The sequence below is a fragment of the Staurois parvus genome, unplaced genomic scaffold (genome assembly GCF_062004578.1).
Source record: "Staurois parvus isolate SC_StPar_1 unplaced genomic scaffold, SC_StPar_1.0 ptg000321l, whole genome shotgun sequence".
Taxonomy (NCBI): domain Eukaryota; kingdom Metazoa; phylum Chordata; class Amphibia; order Anura; family Ranidae; genus Staurois; species Staurois parvus.
This window is the reverse complement of record NW_028318117.1, coordinates 901,509-921,962: the sequence shown is the minus strand read 5'-3', so window position 1 is coordinate 921,962 and position 20,454 is coordinate 901,509. Positions and strand designations below refer to the sequence as shown.

At 40.8% G+C, this 20,454-nt stretch overlaps 1 protein-coding gene across 2 annotated transcripts in view; it reads left to right on the top strand.

Moving 5' to 3' along the window:
* Positions 1-20,454, top strand: part of CUX1 (cut like homeobox 1) — a 459,567-nt gene that overhangs the window by 328,006 nt on the left and 111,107 nt on the right. For both annotated transcript variants that reach the window (XM_089683746.1, XM_089683747.1), the window contains exons 9-11: positions 10,236-10,284; positions 16,189-16,293; positions 19,284-19,472. In XM_089683746.1, coding sequence (XP_089539872.1) covers positions 10,236-10,284; positions 16,189-16,293; positions 19,284-19,472 — 343 coding nt within the window. The remainder of the gene's footprint in view (positions 1-10,235; positions 10,285-16,188; positions 16,294-19,283; positions 19,473-20,454) is intronic.

The window sequence follows — 20,454 nt, the reverse complement described above, 5'->3', positions numbered from 1 at the left end:
GTAACAGCAGGGAGTAATGGCTGCCACTTGGGATATTTTTAAGGTTTAACAATTGCCGTCGATAATATTGCGTTACATGATGGTGAAAGTATTAACCTAATCTATGGCAGAAGAGCCTGTAATGCATTGCAGAGCACAGGATATTCTCGCATGCCTTCCTTTATAGATACAGAATGAATCATGCAGCACACTTAATTCTCCGAGCCACAGCTGTTCAATTTGTCCTGCGCTGAAATGATTGAACCTTGAGTGACAGTTACAGGCAATGGCTTTGATTGCACAGAGGGTCACATGCTGAGCTGTGACCTGCATTTCAGATGTTGTCTGTGTGATACTGTTGGCCTTTTTTTTTTTTCTTCGCACATAAGTTATTTGGACACCATGTTGGGCCACAAGAGGCCAATTCTGGAGTAATTCCTTACATGTGTAGATTTCCCTAGAATGGAATATGTTTTTATTTTTCTCTTGAGCGATCGTCTGGATACTGCTGAAATGTGTGATGTTAGAGGTCTGTACTTTTAGGCTACATCCTCACAAACAGTTTTATTTATTTTTTTAATTCTTTGGTTCGTGGGCACTGATGTGTGAAGGAACACAAGAAAAAATGCAAACCTAATTTTCTGAGTGTCTGTAAACTGCAGTCTGCCCCATGTGACTCAATGTCAAGATGTAGCTTGATGAACTGGATTTTTTTATTTTGTGGCTTGCAAGTTTTTTATATATATATATATATATATATAATATATTTTATAATGGGGAAAAAAAGTTCTATTCTGAACTTTGTAATCTAAACCTTAATAAGTACACCTGTTTTTGATTCTGTTAGCTATGTACATCAGAGTATGGTCAGGTGTTAACCCAGAGGTGTATCCCATGTCAATGCCCAGAGCAATTCTCATAGTTTGCATATGTTGCTGGCTTACATGTCAATATCTTTGAATTGCGGCATGGTTTTAAACACGAGGATTTCTTCTGGTATTATGCTTTGGTGTGGTTTTATGTTGATAAAAAGAAAGAAATATAAAACCTTTTTGATTCTCTGACTCTGTAGTGTGAATTGAAGTCAGTCTATCAAGAACAGTAAGATACCTGCTCAAGTATGTCTAACTTTAGTGACCTTTCCTTTAAATTACTCTTTATTTGAGTGTACTCCTTATAATAAACCAGTCATAGCAGCCGCAAATGCCGGCTGATTGGTTCCTGCACAATCCCTGCTGATAGGGTGTGCTGTATGGTTCCTGCACAATCCCTGGAGATGGGGTGTGCTGTATAGTTCCTGCACAATCCCTGGAGATGGGGTGTGCTGTATAGTTCCTGTACAATTCCTGGTGATGGGGTGTGCCGTATAGTTCCTGTACAATTCCTGGTGATAAGGTGTGCTGGATGGTTCTTGCACACAGTCCTTGTTGATATGGTGTGCTGTATGGTTCCTGCACAATCCCTGCTGATAGGGTGTGCTGTATGGTTCCTGCACAATCCCTGCTGATAGGGTGTGCTGTATGGTTCCTGTACAATTCCTAGTGATGGGGTGTGCTGTATGGTTCCTGTACAGTTCCTGGTGATGGGGAGTGCTGTATGGTTCCTGTACAATTCCTAGTGATGGTGTGTGCTGTATGGTTCCTGTACAGTTCCTGGTGATGGGGTGTGCTGTATAGTTCCTGTACAATTCCCGGTGATAAGGTGTGCTGGATGGTTCTTGCACACAGTCCCTGCTGGTAGGGTGTGCTGGATGGTTCCTGTGTGATCCCTGCTGATAGGGTGTGCTGTATGGTTCCTGCACAATCCCTGGAGATGGGGTGTGCTGTATAGTTCCTGTACAATTCCTGGTGATAAGGTGTGCTGGATGGTTCCTGCACACAGTCCTTGTTGATATGGTGTGCTGTATGGTTCCTGCACAATCCCTGCTGATAGGGTGTGCTGTATGGTTCCTGCACAATCTCTGCTGATAAGCTACATAATAGAATAGTGTGTGTGTGTTGTAGATTAGTTTCTCTATTAGTTTTGTATTTATATTATGATAGATAAGCATTACACCACGACTTCTGAGTGCATGATTAGGTCAGATTTCTTGCAGTTTGGATGTCTGTGGGCATAAGCCTATGACTGTCAATATCAGGGGAACAAATAACTGCTTCTCTCCAGTAATGATAACATGGCCATAGATACGATCACCAAGCATTTTCTCCCACAGGAACAATGTGAAGCACTGCTGAAGAAATTCTAGAAGAGGAGAACAGTGAGCGACTGTGGTGAACCAAGAGCATTCCTAGACATAGTGCTGCCTGAGGCACCATGAAAATGAATGTAGACCCCTCTTCCCTTTCAATTGTGTCTAGTTTTGTTAATTTAAACATTAGGGAATCAGCAATTCATTCAAATGTCTGCGAGTTTCATTTTAAGCCCAACTTTAACTCAAACATTTTAAGTTTTGGAAACTGCAGAGGGTTTTGAATGTCTGTCAGATTTTTATTGCAGTCTGTGGAGAGATTTCTCCTTACTTCCTGTATTGGTGACACAAGGCCAGAAATGATGAGACTGGTGCCACTGGAATAGGAAGACACAGCAATAAACAAATGTTTTTGTCCTGTTTCAACTTAAAGCAGTTGCCTGCTCTGTGCAATGGTTTTGCACAGAGCAACTCGAAACTCCTTTTCTGGGTTTCACTGCCGGTGCTGTCTGCTCCTCCTCTTCTGTGTCTGCCTCCATAGCAAGCCTCTTGCTATGGGGGCAGACGTGCCGGGCTGTATGTGTCCATAGACACACACAGCGTGGCTCGTCTCTGCCCCCTGTTCCCTCTTAGTATAGCAGTAGCCAATGGGTACCCTATTACTTCCTGTCCCTTTGACAAGAACTGAGGAAAAATCTTCCCAGTACTGACACAGAAAGTCCAATCTCCTAAGCCTTCCACCAACTTTCCAAAAGCATGAAACATTTTGTCTGGTGGTGGTTGTTTTTGTTGTAGCCAGGCTAACTGAGGTGGACTCACAAATGCCGTTCCAGCAAAGCCCAAACTGTGGAGGCCAGCAAGCTTTTCTGGCAAACAAATCCAGGTGTCGGTCTCATCAGATAATGTATTCCAGATCGGCAAATCGTGTTTTCTGGTGAATCCTGTGAATGGGACATACACTTCTAGTTTGGTCCCGCATGAGCACACATAAACACCTTTACTCATTGTTAGTATATCAAGCACATTCAGGTTTCATGAATAGAAATGTAACCACAGCCATCTTTACAGCCTCATCATAAATTGCTGTGTCAAATGGAAATGAAGTTAATAGCACCGTTATCATATAAAGATAAGAGTGAATTGCATTGTACATAGAATATGATACTGAGTGATAGAGCACTAGCGGGTTACGGTCATACTCCAGTCTACAAAGAAAACCTGAATTTTTGGCCATTTTAATTTCGCCTTATTTTATCAAAGGCCAGGCCTTGGTTGTGTCACTGTCTCCGCCATCTATTCACTATGACTGCTTTGCTTTGAAGCCTGAGCTTGTCTCGTCTGCCCAACCCCTCCCATTGTATGAAATACAGTACTTGTTTGGTCTGCAGAATGTCAGTCAGCGCTGCTCGGCCCATTTTTTTTCCATTCATTATCCAGTGAAGGCATACGAGCCACTAGACCCTGAAATATGTAGAAATATATTTGGTGTGTGGGGTACAGAAGGTTGACTGGTAATTATACCTGAGCAATACATTTCTATTGTCTACTCAGTCCAGTTAGTCAGCACAAAATATCTAATGAAACTATTTTAATATTAGAGCGGAAAACAGAGGTTTGTGTTCCATGCATTTGCTAATACATAGAAAGTCATACTGCCCTATCAAGGCACCTCTGCAAAGGGTGATCCTACCTCTAAACGATCAGACCTCCAAACCTGGGACAGGTATAGCAATGCATACATTAGAAGGAAGTTTACCTGTAGACCCCAGGACAGCAACACACCAGAAGACCAGACTTTCTCAAGGTAGCTGAACCCCCCCCAATGTGTGCTAGGCAAGCCAAAGACAATGTGATTTCCCATCAACGCAGTCAGTGTTGAAGTGGGGATCCCTGCCTCCACGCTATTTGTGTTCTGCTGGCAGGGAGCCTTTCAGGCTGTCCGAACACAATGATTACTGCTAGCTGCTGTAGTTGCTTGGCAGTATTTGCATGTAGAAAAATCTTACAGGCTTGTCCATCGATCAATGTAGGTACAACCAGCCTGCCCATACATGGATCGCATTTCTGTCGGTACTTGCTGAACCGGCCGAAATTCGATCCATCTATGACTGGTTTTAGGCCTCATTCACATGGGCATAGCTTAACCATACACCCCTGCAAGGGCTGTGTTCGCCTGCATGGGACGCACAGGTGCATTGACATGAAGGCAATCCCAATAAATGCCAGTTGAGACACAGCCGCTGCTCCCGATTTGACATCTGTGTGGGTACGGACAGCAGTGGCATTGCTATGGGAGTGCAGACTGCACCCAGGTGACACCCACCAAAGGGGTGACACCATTAATTAGGAAGCAGTTGTAGCGGGTGCTGTCACCCCCCCCATCAGTGAAGCAGTGGCAGTAGGCTCCTCCCCACCCTCACCCACCCTATGCTTAGTCCACCAGAGAACTCAGGCAGCAGTGTTGTGACAGAGGTGAGGCGAGCTGCAGGCTGTCAGAGGGTTTCCCCCGATTGCCACCCCTCTATATGTATTTGCACATTTATGCAACAAAAACCTCTGTTTTCACCTTAATGTTAAGGGATGAATTGGGTATTTTGTGATGACTTGCTAGTAAGGGATGGTACATTTTTTGATTGCTCATGATTTTTAAATGATTGTAAAGGCAGTTTTTCTTTTCTTAATTACGAACATGTCATACTCACATGCTTTGTGCAGTGGTTTTGCAGAGAGCAGCCCATATCCTCCTCTTCTTCGGTCCTCTGCCAGCGCTCCTGGTCCCTCTCTCTTGCTATGTGCCCCCAGAGCAAGCAGCTTGCTATGGCTTGTTCCTGAGTCGCTGCTTTGTGTGTCCAGTCACATATGGCTGCTGCGGCCAGCCCCCCGCTCTCTCCTCATTGGCTTACTGGTTGTGATTGACTGTAGCAGGAGCCATTCGGCCCCGCTGCTGTCTCAGCCAATGAGGAGGGTGAGACGCTGGACAGCCGAGGCTCTTGTGCACATCGCTGGATCAAGATCAGGCTCACGTAAGTACAGGGGGGGTGAGAGGGATTTTTACGCATGAAGTTAAAAACCTTGAGCCTTTACAACCACTTTCAAGTTATTACACCTATCATTGTAACAGGAAATGAAAGTACTTTTTTGCACACAAACAAATTTTGAGTCAAATTGTAATCGCCAACCAAAAGTAATTTTTAACATAAATTTCTCTATTTTACTTCCTTGCTTTTACCCTTTGATCATTGTATTCAGTGTGTATAGATTGGTTTTCTTTCAAGATGGTAAATGCTCCCTCTAGTGTTCATCTGTATTTCAGGGAATGCGATTAGTATTCTGATATAATGACTGCTGAGGTTGTCACATACCCTTATAAAAATGTGTGATTTTAAGACAGGTTATACCTATTTCATTGGCTTACACTAAAAGAGAAAAATAGTGAAGTACAGTCATTAGTGGCAATTTAACAAAATGGAAGCAGACAAAATCTGGAGCAGTTGTGCAGGGCAACCAATCAGCTTCTGTATTCAGCTCATTCAGTTAAACTTTGAAGATGACAGATAGAAGCAGATTCACAAGCTTTGTGAAACTATTAAAAGTTTAAAAATGATAGTTTTTTTTAGGTTTTCCACAACTGAGATATATATATATATTGCAAATTATACTGCCAAACAAGGTTTTGTACAATGTTAAAGTGATTGTAAACCTCATAAATGATGAACAAACCATATCTATGAACTGAGACCTATAGTGCGTACTGGTCTCAGTTCAAAGCAATAAGTATTATTTCAGTCTGCTGCCTCATTCCTCTGCTATCCGCTTTAGTCGCTTCTGACAAGTTTTCCTGAGACCATAAGAAAAATGGTGACAGAGGAGGGCACAGCCTGTGATTGACGCCCTCAGCTCTGCTTCTGTGTGCTGTATAAAGGGGATGTGTCCCTTCCCTCCAATCAGCTCTCACAGCTGTCCTCACTGATGTAACTTCAGCTCTCTGCCCCTTGCTTTACAGAGCATAGAGATCCTGTGCAAATTCATCTCTTTGGATGTAGGGGAAAGACAGCTATAGATAAACAGGTACAATGTATGTAGGAGGATTTGTTTCACCTCTGTGTAAAACTTGAGGCAAGTCACTTAACTGAGTATATGTAAGGGTTTACAACCACTTGAACATAGATTGATATGCTTCTTTGCATCAAGCAAATCAGTTTTATTTACATGTTTTTCTTTAAAAAGAAAAAAAATGTAATTTCATTTTAAGCATACTCCCAACATGATCTAAAAGAGACAAATTAATCACGCTAGGTTGGTTATTAATACACCATTACATTTACAGTGTTTCCAAATGCAAGTAGTTTAAGTACCTGAACTTGACTTGATAGCAGCCTCTTGAAATCCCTGTACAACAGAGCTTGCAGTGGAAGAGAGAGAAGCTGTACAAGGAGCCAAGCATTTGTGCTGTAGTGCTCATGTGCTAATAATTGACATTTTGATAGGAGAGATCGAAGTGACAGAGAGATGAGCTCTTCAGTCTTCTGCTTGTGCTTTCACTGTCCAGTCACAGGCTATGGTCAATGAGATTTTCAAGGAGAAGTATGGCCAAAGCTCTTTTGGCTGTACGTCTCCTAGGGGGTCACAGGAGTACCCTTAGTTCTGCACCTCTTTGACCCAAATTCAGCCAACAGCAGGCTAAAGTCCGCTGCCTGCTGACGTCACAGAGGTGGTCCAGGCTCTGCAGGGATCCCAACAATAATGGTGGGATTCACCCAGACACCTGTCAGTGAGCCACGGAGAACCGGAGCAAGCCGGTCCCCTCCCCTCCACAGCCTGGTGCTCTAGTGAATGCTGGAGGGGGCAGAACAGAGAGCGGATGACTGACAGCTGAAAACTGAGCAATCAGCAGTCTTTGATTGCTCAGTTCTTGGTGTAGAGACAACAGGGGACAGCTGCAGCCGTCTCGGTGAGTATGTATGTTTGCGATTTTAATATCTCGAACATCTCTATGAAGTGTTCAGGTTTCAATAATACATTTATGGTGAGAAACATGGAGGCTGGCATTGCTGGCTTATGCTTCTGGCTGCCATACTAGCCCTCTGACTTCAGTTCTTCGAGGGAGTAATCCAAAACAAGTATGCAGCTACGAAGTGCTGACTTTCTTGATCCACAAACTAAGAAAGCCAACACATCCTAATGACAGCCAAGCATAGAGCATGCTGAGAAGGTGATTAGCAATAGCAGGCAGGAAAGGTATACTTTAATACAAGGTGGCCAGTCACTGTTAGGTTAAAGTGTTATTAAACTCACAACAGTAAAATCAGTCTGTATATGCAGTAAAGCATGCTTGTTCTACTCACTGTGGAAGGAGTTAATCCTCCACATTATATAAAAAGGCTGTTTAATCCTGTCTTCTCTGATCCTCCCCTTGTTTTACTGTCCCCAATCCAGCTGCTGATAGTACAGAGACCTAGGAGGCACTTTGCACATGCTCAGTTTGGTGTGTATTGCTAGAGTTTTTTTTTTGGGGGGGGGGGTGCATGAGATCGACAGAGGGCCAATCAGCACTGTCCAGATAGAGGATCGGGGTCATGCAGCCTCATAGGACAGTCAGAGGAGAATAAAAACTCTTCCTACAATCTTTAACCAGTGCTTGACCGGACACTGATTGTAGTCACAAGACTGCTATATACTTCTGATGAGAAAAGGTATTTAGCAGTTTATATTTACTAAAATAATTGCACTTCCATGTTCTGTGTACTGTGGGAGACCAGATATAGTGAATGCAGGGTCCTGGGTTTAGTAGCACCTTAACCTGGGCATGTGTCATATTAAAATAAGACATCAATTATGCTGCAATGCTGTGATCTTTTCAACTCTGACAAAAATAGGGCACAATATTGGCCGTTATTAGGGAGAATGACATATTGCTGAAGTGTTTATTCATGTGAAAATCATTTAAAGCACTGATACAAGTTCTGCTTTCAACAAGAAGTATCAGTAAAAATATTTACACGTTTGGGGATTAAGACAAATTCATATTTACAGTGCCGATCTATAATTAGGAGCTGTTTTGAAGAGAACGGCTCTTCTTAAACAAGAGAACTGGAATGTAAACAGTTATAATTAGCCTGCACAGGAAAGATCTATCGAAGTGAAATCTGTGCTTATCTCCTGGTAACTAAAATAGTGTCCGTTTATATTTTGGCTTCAATTAATTACAGGTAGTCTTAGAGTGCCTAATTCATAATATTGGTTCCTGTTATTGTGAAATGGTAAACGGGCGTTTCTGAACTCCTAAAACTATTAAAACCATAATGAGAACTTTGTTTTCACAATCTGTATGAAACTTTTTAGTACTTTTATATTATAGAACGTCAGTCAGCACCTGCGTTCTTGTCGTGGATACTCTCAACTTCAGTTTGATTTCCCTGCCATAATTTCTCATTTTGTTCTTGTCCACCTGAGAGTTTTGGGTGTTCCAATTAACTTTTGCACAATCCAGCACCTCCTGTTAATTTTTTTATATATATTCTTTACCTCTGTTAACTTCAAGCAACTTTGTTGAAGTCTTTAAAGAAAACTTTAGCTCTTGTAGGGAGACTTTTAGGCATAGATCAGTTGTAAACTCTTACAGAAAGCCAGTGAAGTGACTATCCTCAGGTGATACACAGAGATGAAACAAATCCTCCCACAGAATGTTATTACTGTTTATCTGCAGCCCTCTCTCCTCTACAGTCTTCTAAAACAGATCATAGACATTTTCTAAGCTCCAGGAGGCAGGGATCAAACATCAAACACTGCACAGTGACGAGAGCTCAGTGTAATCTGAGATCTGAGCAGAGGGAAAGGACAACTAAACCAACACACACACAGAAACCTGGACTGCTGAGGCCGTCAGTCACCTGCTGTGTGCTGGAGGGGGGCCAGATGGTCTAATGAGATTGTCTGTCTGTATGGTGTTGGCATGTAACTGGTGTAACCAGTTAGAAGTGACTCATGAGGAGGAACCACTTTAATAGGAGGGATGCCTGGTGCTTTAAGAAAGTGGCTAGCAGGCTTTTTATCAAGCTTTAAAGTGTTACTAAACCCAGGACCCTGCATTCACTATATCTGGTCTCCCACAGTACACAGAACAAGAAAATGCAATTATTTTAGTAAATATAAAAAGCTAAATACCTTTTCTCATCAGCAGTTAGAGCAGTCTTCTGACTTCTATCAATTTCCAGCAGAGCACATGTTAAAGCTTGTAGGGGGAGTTTTCATTCTGCTGTAGGAGGATGCAGGACCCCTGACCTCTGTCTGGACAGTGCTGATTGGCCTTGTGCTGATCACATGCACACTCCCAAGAAAACAAAAAACCTCTCTAGCAATATACACCAAACTGAGCATGTGCAGAGTGTCTCCACACTTTGTCTTATCAGGCGATAAGAGGGGACACTGGAAGAAGGGGATGATCATAGAAGTCAGGATCAAACAGTATTTTTACACAATGTAGAGAATTAACCCCTTAGGTTCCATAGTGAGTATAACAAGCATGCTTTACTGTGTATACAGACTTATGTTACTTGTTTAGTAACACTTTAAGTAGCACTGAGGCCTACTAATCCCTCCTGATCTGTGGTTCAAATGTGTACATCAGGGCATTTTTAAACATCCCACAAGTACAGTAAAATATCTATTATTCTGCAGGAATGCACTTAGTTCATAATTTCCTGTTGTAAGCAGACAACACAGTGCCTTTCCTGGCTTAAAATTGGAAGAAACGTGTCATCTCTGCCCAGTCATCTTTTGCTACACTTCATAATCCCTCCCCCTTTTCATATCCACAACATAGCAGGAATTGTTTTATAGTACAAGCCAAGAGCTGGAAGGGCTCATTAGACTCCCTTATGTAACATAGACAAAACAGGGCAGCTCTAAATTTCTGACAGGATCAAAAGGATTTTTTTTTCACTTCTGAAACATACGGTATAAGGTTTTAAAAATGTTTTAATAGGTATAACAAACCAAAAGGGTTTACTTGTTTTTATGGAATTAGTGTTGTTTCTTATTAATGATTTTTTTTTTTTTTTGTCTACAGAGCCGATGAGATTGAGATGATTATGACCGACCTTGAAAGAGCCAATCAGGTAAAATTCTATAACCTTTTATTAACAGGTGTTGTGGGGTATCAAACTGATATAAAACCCCTATGTTACCTAAAATTGAGAAAAATATGTCTGCACAGATACTAACTACAGCATGTAGAGATCATGAATTCAGAACATACATATGTATCGGTCATTCGTCTTTGGTAGAGTGCGCTGCTCTGTAGGATGTGAGTGTGTTTAGAGAAAGGAATGCAGTTTGGTTTATAATAATGACATATTGAAATAAAATGGTATTGAAATGTCATTATGAAATGATCACAGTGTTAAATGCTCTCTAATACACACCATAATAACATGCTGAGCAATTGGTCCTGGAATGGATTTTAGACCGGAGTTACTTGCCTCTGCTTTGGCAAACACTCACTTGCGTTTATCCAAGAAGGATTTGTAGTCCTAACCAAGGTCTTTTGGCAGGCTAGCATTGTACATGACGTTTTGATTAAGCACATCTTTTGGGAGTGTATGATCTCGCTGAAAAGAGCTTGGATTTGGGCATTCCTTGAATGGATTTGTATGCTGTAGCGTGGTGATGTAGACAATGAACATGAACTTTTTGAATTAGAGCTAATTTTGCTGTGCTCGTTTTTTTCTTTATTTATGGGAGCAACAAAACTTACTGCCAGTGTCATATACAGAGGATACATTAATGTGAAATGGAGTCTGTCTCTAATTATGTGCAATAAATTCACTGGCTTTAAACAGCAACTCTGTATTAAAAATTGGCAAAGGCAGAGCACCTGTGTATATGAAGCTTTACAGTAAGGTCACATGGAGCATGTCAGTGCATCACATGTTTCTTAATATACAAATGCAGTGTGTCCCTCCCTCTACTGTTATGAATGTGGACTGCTGGCTTTCTTACAACACAATCGTAGTATATAGTGATGGGCCAAACACCCCCATGTTCGGTTCATGGTCAAACATTCGAACCTAATGAATATTCGTCCACAATGCAAGTCTATGGGACTCGAACTTGTAAATTCAAAAGTGCCCATTTTGAAGGCGTATATGCAAGTTATTGGCCATTAGAAGAGTATGGGGACTCGGGTACTGCCTTGAGGGACATGAATCAGGGAAGAAGAAAAATTTCAAAAAAGTGCTGTTTTTAAAGGGGCAGTAGTTTTTCATTGCTTAAAATTTAAAAAAATAAAAAAGGAAGGAAAAATTCCTTTAAATATCATGCCTGGGGGGTCCCCTTAAACTACCTGCAACTGTACAGAACCTGCTGCAGGACTGACATTTTTTTTTTAATTACATTTTTAAAAAATAAAAACAAAATAAACAGCATGAGGTCCCCCCTAATCCATACCAGACCCTTTTGGTCTGGTAGGAAGGTTAGGAGGGACCCAACAGTAAAAGATTTAAAAACAAAAGGCCTGGTAGGACTTTTAAGGGGAACCCCACCCAAACAAAATGGGGGGGAGCGTGGGCCCCCCTAAATTCTTACCAGACCCTTGATCCGAGCACAGGCCTGGCAGGGCAGGAAAAGTGGGAGGGGGATCGAACGGGCCCCCCCCCTCTACTTGCTCCATGGGGATGGTGTTCTCATGCCAATGGGGACAAGGTCCTCTTTCCCACAACCTCGGCCCGATGGTTGTGGGGGTCTGCGGGCAGGGGAGCTCATTAGCATCAGGGTACCCCTTTAAATAAGGGGGCAACCTGATGCTGCTCCCTCCTTGTGAATGAGTAAGGAGTACTTGTACCCCTACCCATTCACTAAAGGGTTAAATTCAGTAAAAAATGGAGACCAGTCTTTTGAAAAAATCCTTTGTTGAAAACAAAACAAGTCCTTTATATATAAGAAAAAAAAAGTAAAAAAAAAAATGGTTCCATCATTGTAATCGATCGCCAGTCATGGCATCCAGCGTTGTCACAACGATGCCGATTCGCCTAAATAAACAGCCCGCCTAATTCCCTTACGGTTTGTGTGTTCGGAAAACACAGAAACGGCCAATGTTCGAGTTGAACTTACATTCGACTCAAACACCCAGCCCAACACTTGTTGTGGATTGGGGTTAGTTTGTTTGTATGACGGGGATGGAACAAAGCCCAATTGTGTTACTCATAAGCTCATGCAACTCAAAAGTCCTGGGGGTGGGGGCAACATGCCAAATGCTACGATTTTCCCTTAATTCTCATTTATGATGACCACATAGAAAATGAGACAAATGGCATGGACAAAGTTGTAAAAAAATGCAAAACGTTTTGACTTTTGATTTAATTGCTGTTTCCCTGTTGGTGAGGGTTCCCTCACTTCTGTGCCATCAAGCAGAAGTGAGGAAAATTCCCCAGAGTGGAGTCACAGAAAGAGTTCTAATCTTCTCTCTACTTTTTCCAAAATTTGGAATCTTTTTGGTTGGAGAACAGCTTTAATATTACCAACCACCAGAATTAGAAATAACTTCAATATAACGTATTAAATTTAATTGAGAATGTTACCTAAACATTTCCTTTAGTTTTACATAACGATTGCCTGAGTGGTGTAAGTGTACTTACCTTTTTATCTGCAAATAGGAAAAACGATAATTATGAAGTTCTCTTGGCAATCCTGTTTATCTTCTTGTGCTTTTGCTGTCTGTCTGCGTGCCAGTGAGCTCCTCCTTTTGAAGTTGCCTGTTAAGTCTAATGGAGCAGATCACATGTATGAACTGTTTTTTCTGCTCTTAATTTAGGGGAAAGTTGTCTTGTTTAAATGCCCAACATGTAAGCCCTTTACACACAAAGCCTCAAATTTATAATGACAGTGGAGGGAACTGATGCTACAATGTAATATTGGTACATGTATGAAATAATGCCCTATTTAAGCAGCTTTTGAAATGCACAGTGGTGTACGCAATACAGTATCCATTAGCTTCCAGATAAGAGACACTGGAGGAGATTTACGAAAAATGAAGCAGTCGGAATCTGGTTCAGCTGTGCACGGTAGCCAATCAGCTTCTAACTTCAGCTTTTTTGATTAAAGTTTAACTTTTTAACGAGTACATAAAAATGGGTAAACATGCAGGATTTGTAATGCAAAAGAGACATGCTTTGTCTCTTCTGCATTAAAATTGCCTGCCTGTCCACCCCTGTACAGTGGATCGCATATGAAGCTCGCTGTAGAAATTCAGCAATGCTGAAGCCAACGGAACTCCTGCACATGTGCAGGAGGGACATCATCCACGCCCAATGAAGGCAGCTGACATTTGATACCCAGAATCCGGCCACTCAAATATGTCAGCAGCCGGTGGGGAGCTCCAGGATATTGAATTGTTGGAGCCGATTATATATTTATATATAGTTCCGCTTTAAGATTTGACAAAACCTGGAAGCTGATTGGTGTTTGTGCAGTGCTGCACCAGATTTTGCATGCTCCAGTGTTAGTGCAGTAGAGTCGCAGTGGTATATATAGGTTTACACACCTTTTACCCAAAACAAATTCAGTTGCTTCAAGTAATGAATTTTTTTAAATCTCCACATAGCAGAAAATGAGGACCCTCTCTTTATAGTTGGAGGCTCCTAAAATTTTAGATGGCAGGTGGCAAAGACTGTGGAGAAATGGGGTCCTCAGTTTTGTTTACTGGATAAATCGAAAATGTTCAAAAAATGAACATACCCTTTTAACCCTGGTGCTTGACAACAACAGAACTAATACTGCCTGTACAGTTGTTCTAAAGTGCTGTCATTTTATAGAAAATGTATTCTAGTCATAGGTACACCACCATAATTTGTCAGCACATCAGCTTCCTATTGATACCATTTAAACAAAAATAATCAGCTCCTTTTCAGTTTAAATCACAACTAAACCTCCTTTTATCCATTTGCAACTGCTTGAGCCTTGCATTTCATTTTAAGGGATCCTCCCCCCTCTTGGGGTTATAGATTATGATTTATTTGTTTTGTTTTCTTTTTTTTCAATAGGCCCTTTCCCTGCGTGGGCTGTCACTGCACATTTTTTGTGTATTTACCTGTTAAAATCAATAAAACAGATTGAAGAAAAAAAAAAAAGCAGAACTAAACCCTCCAACTTAACCGTCTCTCAAATAGTTATGCTCAATGCATGCCTTGAATGATAACTGTTTTGCAAGAGTGCTTATGTTGGCTCTCAACCAAACTGTGAAGCCATTAAATGACTGCTGTCATAACTGATCAGATGTGTAACTTCATGACAACTACAGAGCAAACAGAGTCTAAGATGGCAGCTTCCATGGCTGTATAGGAAACTTTAGTTCCACTTTAAGCTCATCCCAGCTGTGAACACAGTAGTCCCTGGTTCACTGCTATGTGTAAATCATTGGGAATGATCTCAGCGCCCCTAAAATCTAGATCGCTGTTCTCTCTCTGAAGAAATGGGGTGCTCTTTCAAACCAATGGAGGTCACTCATGAACAAGTGCTCAGTTTTTGTAGTTTTTTGGTGTTTTCAGATGTGGGTTGTAGTGTGTCAATCCATCTTTGTTAATATCCAAACCTATGGTCATGAGCTGTGTATAAAGAAAAAGGTTAAAAGTATAAGCAGCAGAAAGCAGATGTGTGCAAGTGGCTACAATGCTTACTTTCCAAGGATTGTGCCAGTATGGCAGCTTAACAATGTAAAAGACAAATGCTGCTACTTTGATTATTCAAGTAATATGGGAAACCTTTATTAATGCCCCTTATGTAGCTCCCCAGAATTTGCAGCAAGGTCATCCAACAGAGTGGAGGCTACAAGGGAAAGCTAGAACATATTTTCCAGACTAAGAACACCATTGAATCTTCCAATAAATGCTGTAGTGCCTTAGAAGCCTCAACTGACCTGTCACAATAAAATATGGGAGCTGCAATCGCTAACTTGTTTTTCAAAGTGTAGGCTTTGCGATTATCATCCTTATTCTTCCCTTCCTGGGTCAGTCTACCCCAAACCGATATCTCAGTTTTTGTTAGATCTTGGACAGTTGAATCATCTAAAAGTTTATTATGCTGTATGTCTCAGGAAATTGAGATTGTTTGAATTTTTGGCTATGCACATCTATTCTAGTTATTATGAGGGGATTCAACTCCCATTTTAGGATTTGTTTTATGTATGTAATATTATGGCAAATTTAACAGGGGCTAATGGAACATGAAAAGGTAGCAGTGAACACACAAAACTCCCAGTTGGACAGAAAAAGAGATGGGAATTATGGGAAAGGGGTCCTTCCTTTGGTGTATCCAAGACATCCAATTTGTAAGGGTCTGACCCAGCCTGCCATGGCCAATCTAATGCTAATCCTATACTAGGATGTGCATATCAGGTGTTGGGACATCTAATATGTACATTCCTATTCTAGGCCAGTGACTCACTATGTGGTAAAGCCAGGATCAGAAATACAAAAAAGCCCTCAAAACAAGTCAGCAACTATAATTCCAGATATTTATAGCCTTATAAATTCCCTTTAACCCCTTCACCACCAGTTGCAGGATGTCCAAATCTGATACAGAAATTCCGTCCCTACCAGATTAAAAGGTTCCTACCGTGTCTCCCTCTATGAGTCATTCCCACGAGTAATTCTAAAATGAAATCATTCTCGGCGTGAGTATAGAAATAAATTGAATAAAAAAGATTCCATTTCTCCTCATATTTATTCAGCCTGATAAATTCAGTGGGCTGCAGCATTAACAGCAGCAGGGGATTCCTTGCTTCTAGCGTTAAATTACTGTCATAATCGCTCAATTATTTCTTCCTTGTACTGTTTAAAATAAAAATCCATCACTTTCCATGATTTTTTTTTTTCTTCCCCCCTCCTAACATTTATTAGGTTGAGTGTTTAGGAAAATCAATTATAGTCAGTCGGGCATGAATTGATGAATGTTCTGAGATTAATTGTCAGTTGTTAAAATGAATGTATTTCTCTCTTCACCTTTTTTTATTTTCTTCCTCCCTTCAGAGAGCAGAGGTGGCGCAGAGAGAGGCAGAGGCCTTAAAGGAACAGCTCTCATCACTCAACAAATCTCTACAGCATGCCCCACAGACGCAGAAACCGCCTGATACTGTGAGCAACACAATTAATTATTCTGTTCACATACTCCTCATCTTCTACAAAATATGCTTTCATGTCGTGTTGAGGCCAACTCTTTTATAATTATTTATAGAGGAGAGAAGAGTACGATTTTTCTTTTGCTGCCTGTGCCCTTGTTGGGGAGATTTACCCTTGCTTCCTGTCCCCATAACATGGTTTCACAAGGAGAGGTACTGATGGAATATCTCTGATGGAAATAGAGACTGCAAAAAAAAACACATTTACTTAGCAGATTGGGCAAAGACTATGACATCTCTTAGGATTTTATAGCTCTTTTTTGTTTTGTCCTGATACCATCAGGGCAGATGAAGGGAAATCGACTCAATGAAAGTACAGGCAAGCATAAAGACCCGACAGAGGTTTTGACAATTACCCACTTTATTGAAAACAAAAAAAAAGCTTTAGCTGGAGTTGAGCTTTAATTCACAAGACAAAAAGAGTTTTTCAGCAACCCTGTAGCCACATATCACTTTTGCTCAAAAGGTCACTTGTAAAAGAAGTGTGAACATACCTACCTTCCTTGCTGCTCATATATTGAAAACCCACTGCTTCTCTGCTCCCCAGCCACTGCAAGTATTCTACACATTTATGGTGTGTGGAATCAGGGGCGGACTGACAACTCATAGGGCCCCCGGGCAACAGGGTATCATGGGGCCCCTGTGTCCTCACCCACACCCAAAAAAGCCTATGAAAAAGCCAATGACAGGTACCAGGGGCATCTCATGGGGCCCCCTACTGACCCTGGGCCCTCGGGCAGTGCCCGAGTGCTCGAATGCTCAGTCCGCCCCTGTGTGGAATACTTGAATGATAACTGTTTTGCAATTGTGCTTATGTTGGCTCTCAACAAAACTGTCAAGCCATTAAATGGCTGGTGTCATAACTAGACAGAGTCTAAGATGGCAGCTTCCTTGGCTGTAAAGGAAAGTTTAGTTCCACTTTAAGCTCATCCCAGCTGTGAACACAGGAGTCCTGGTTCATTGCTATGTCTAAATAATTGGGAGTGATCTCAGCACCCTTAAAATCTAAATCTCTCTCTCTCTGAAGAAATGGGGTGCTCTTTCAAACCGGTGGAGGTCACTCATGGACAAGTGCTCATTTTTTTTTGTTTTTTAAGGGAAATTGACTCAATGAAAGTACAGGCAAGCATAAAGACCCGACAGAGGTTTTGACAATTACCCACTTTATTGAAAACAAAAAAAAAGCTTTAGTTGAAGTTGGACTTTAATTCACAAGACAAAAAAGTTTTGCAACAACCCTGTTGCCACATATTATTATTATTATACAAGATTTATATAGCGCCAACGGTTTGCTCAGCGCTTTACAATATAACGGGAGACAATACAGCAACAATACAGTTCAATACAAGAGGGATAGGAGGGCCCTGTTCCTTGGAGCTTACATATCACTTTTACTCAAAAGGTCACTTTTAAAAGAAGTGTGAACATACCTACCTTCCTTGCTGCCCATGTATTGAAATCCCACTGCTTCTCTGCACCCCAGCCATTGCAAGTATTCTGCACATTTATGGTGTATGGAATACTTGCTCCCCTATTTTCCCCTGTACTTCCTCCTGCCAGCACTGACTCCACCACAGCGGCTGGTGGGAGGGAGCAAATACTCAACAAATATTTACAGTGGCCTGGGAAGCGGAGATGCTGAGACTTTTCAATACATGGGCCGCTGAAAAGGTAAGTACATTCATGATTTTTTTACAGCCCACCTTTTGGGTAAACGTTTTGCTACGATGAAAGGGTCATTTTACTAAATACGGTATGAACTAGCCACATTTAAAAAACCCAAAAACTTTTGCTCAAAAAAAGAAAATGTTTATGGGGATGGTATGGCTGTAACAGTGAGAAATGGAAGAATTTTCAATAATTAGGTTCTGTTTCAGGTGAATCAGGGCAAAAAAAGGCTCCATTAACTTGTGGCAGATTTTTTTCCTGCATGTCATGTGTTAGTCATATTGCTACAGTAGTAGGTCTCCTAACTTCAAAACATGATGAATATTTAAAAAACTATTTCAGACAAAACCTTTTTTTCTTTGCAAAACGCAGGATTAGAAACTCTATTGCGCTTTTATTACTGACTTTGTACCATCACTTCCTGTCAATATTACACCAGTTGAAGAAATGAGGGGAAAGTTGTCACTGGGATAGGAAGACAATCAAATGTCACAGACATTCTAAAACTTCCATATTTAGCTACAAAAATCATTTTTGTTCCCTATCTCTGCCCCATCGCTTCCTGTCTATTGACATTATGATACCTTGATTGGAAGTGATGAATGGGACACAGATGGAAAAAAAAAATAGACAGGGGTTATAACCCTCCCTTACTCTATCCAAAATGAAAAAAAAAGGTCTTCCTATAGCTCTACTTCAATTTGTCATATTATGTCACTTCAGGAGCTTCCTATTTTAGAACCGTGCTTGGGATTTTTAATTAGAATAGATCTCTGGCAGCACATTAAGTAGCAATACAGCACTTTGCATTGAAGGGTATGGCTCTGTTTTGCACTTATTATGTTTAAATTTTCTTTTATATGGGTTATGCATGAAGTTAGTAAATATACACTAACGCACGCACAAAAATCTGACATTCCACAATAAAGCCTGTTAGATAATAGAGCATCGTTATTAACACTTTCATCTTATTAACGGGATGCAGCTCTGAACAGTCTTTAGTCAACTGTGTGGATTGGCCACCTTTTGATTTTTTTGCTTTCAGTTGTATTTTTGAATATTAAATTTTCCCCTGCTACTTATAGAAATAAATATTGATTGAATTAGTCTATATAAGGAGTCACAGAAATGTTTAACAGTGTTGAAGAGTTGTGATGCATAGATACATAAAAACGCTTTATTATTTGTGAGTGCTTGCTGCACGTTTAGTATAGTTGCGTTGGTGTTTTTTTTTTTTTTTTTTGTGGCAACCCTGAACGCATACTTACCCTTACACAGGAGCAGACGCTGGAGGGAACGGCACGCTCCAATATGGAGGTTGAACTTACGGCAAAGGAGAGGGAAATTGCTCAGCTTGTGGAAGATGTACAGAGGTTACAGGCCAGTCTTACTAAACTTCGAGAAAATTCTGCCACTCAAATATCGCAGCTTGAGCAGCAGCTGAACACCAAGAACAACACTCTTAAGGTATGCACTTTCGTATACAGCTAATGGGTAACCAAAAGGTATAAGAACATTTGCATTTTCCTGCACTATATAAGTCTGAAATCTGTACATCATAAGATATTCTCATATCGGACCTTCAATAAGATCCACTTATTAAATTAGGCCCTCCACTCTATGTCCAAATAATGCATCACACCTGAAAAAAAAAATATATATAATTTCCTTTCTCTCAGCTTCTGCACTGGAGAGTGTGCTATTAGTCTTTCCAGTGAGATGCTGGAAACCCAGAGTTTCCCAAATCTCTTGAGAAGACATTCATGCAGTGTGCAAGATCTCACTGGAAGGATTGTGATGACACCCATGACTAGATGTCATGAGCAGAAACTGAGTGAAAGGTAAGTATATGTTTAAAGAGACCTTGTAACCAACTTTAAAAATTGCAGGTAAAAGCACAGAAAAAAAAAAATAAAAATAGGTATTTAAAACAGTTGCTTGCAGTTTTTTTCATTTAGCTAATTGATTTTTTATTAACTTGCAATGTGCCTCTGAACTTACTTGCAAATTGGGCTAGTCCTTTTTCTGGAACAGCTCCTTCACTGCCATATCATTACTTTCTCCTCTTCTGGGAGTTGCTAGCACAACTCCTTCAACCCTCTACATAGTCTTTTATGTAGCTGTCAGGAAGGAGCAAAGGGGAAAGCTGACATCACATCCAAGATGGCGTTGCACAGCTTTTACAGGTAAATAACATGCCCTAAATGATTTAAATCTGCATATAATCTTATGGGATGATTGCTGTTGAAATGAATGGTCTGGAGATAGGGTCTATTATATGGGCTTGTTTACACTTGTTTCCAAATGTGGCATTGGACATGCTTTTATAAAGCTCTCTCAATGCCAATCAAAACACCTGTCACTAAATAAAATGGTAAGCTAACAGTCCTATTTACACATTGCGTTTGCTTTGCTTCGCTTTTAAAATTATACCCCATGTTGCTTTCGT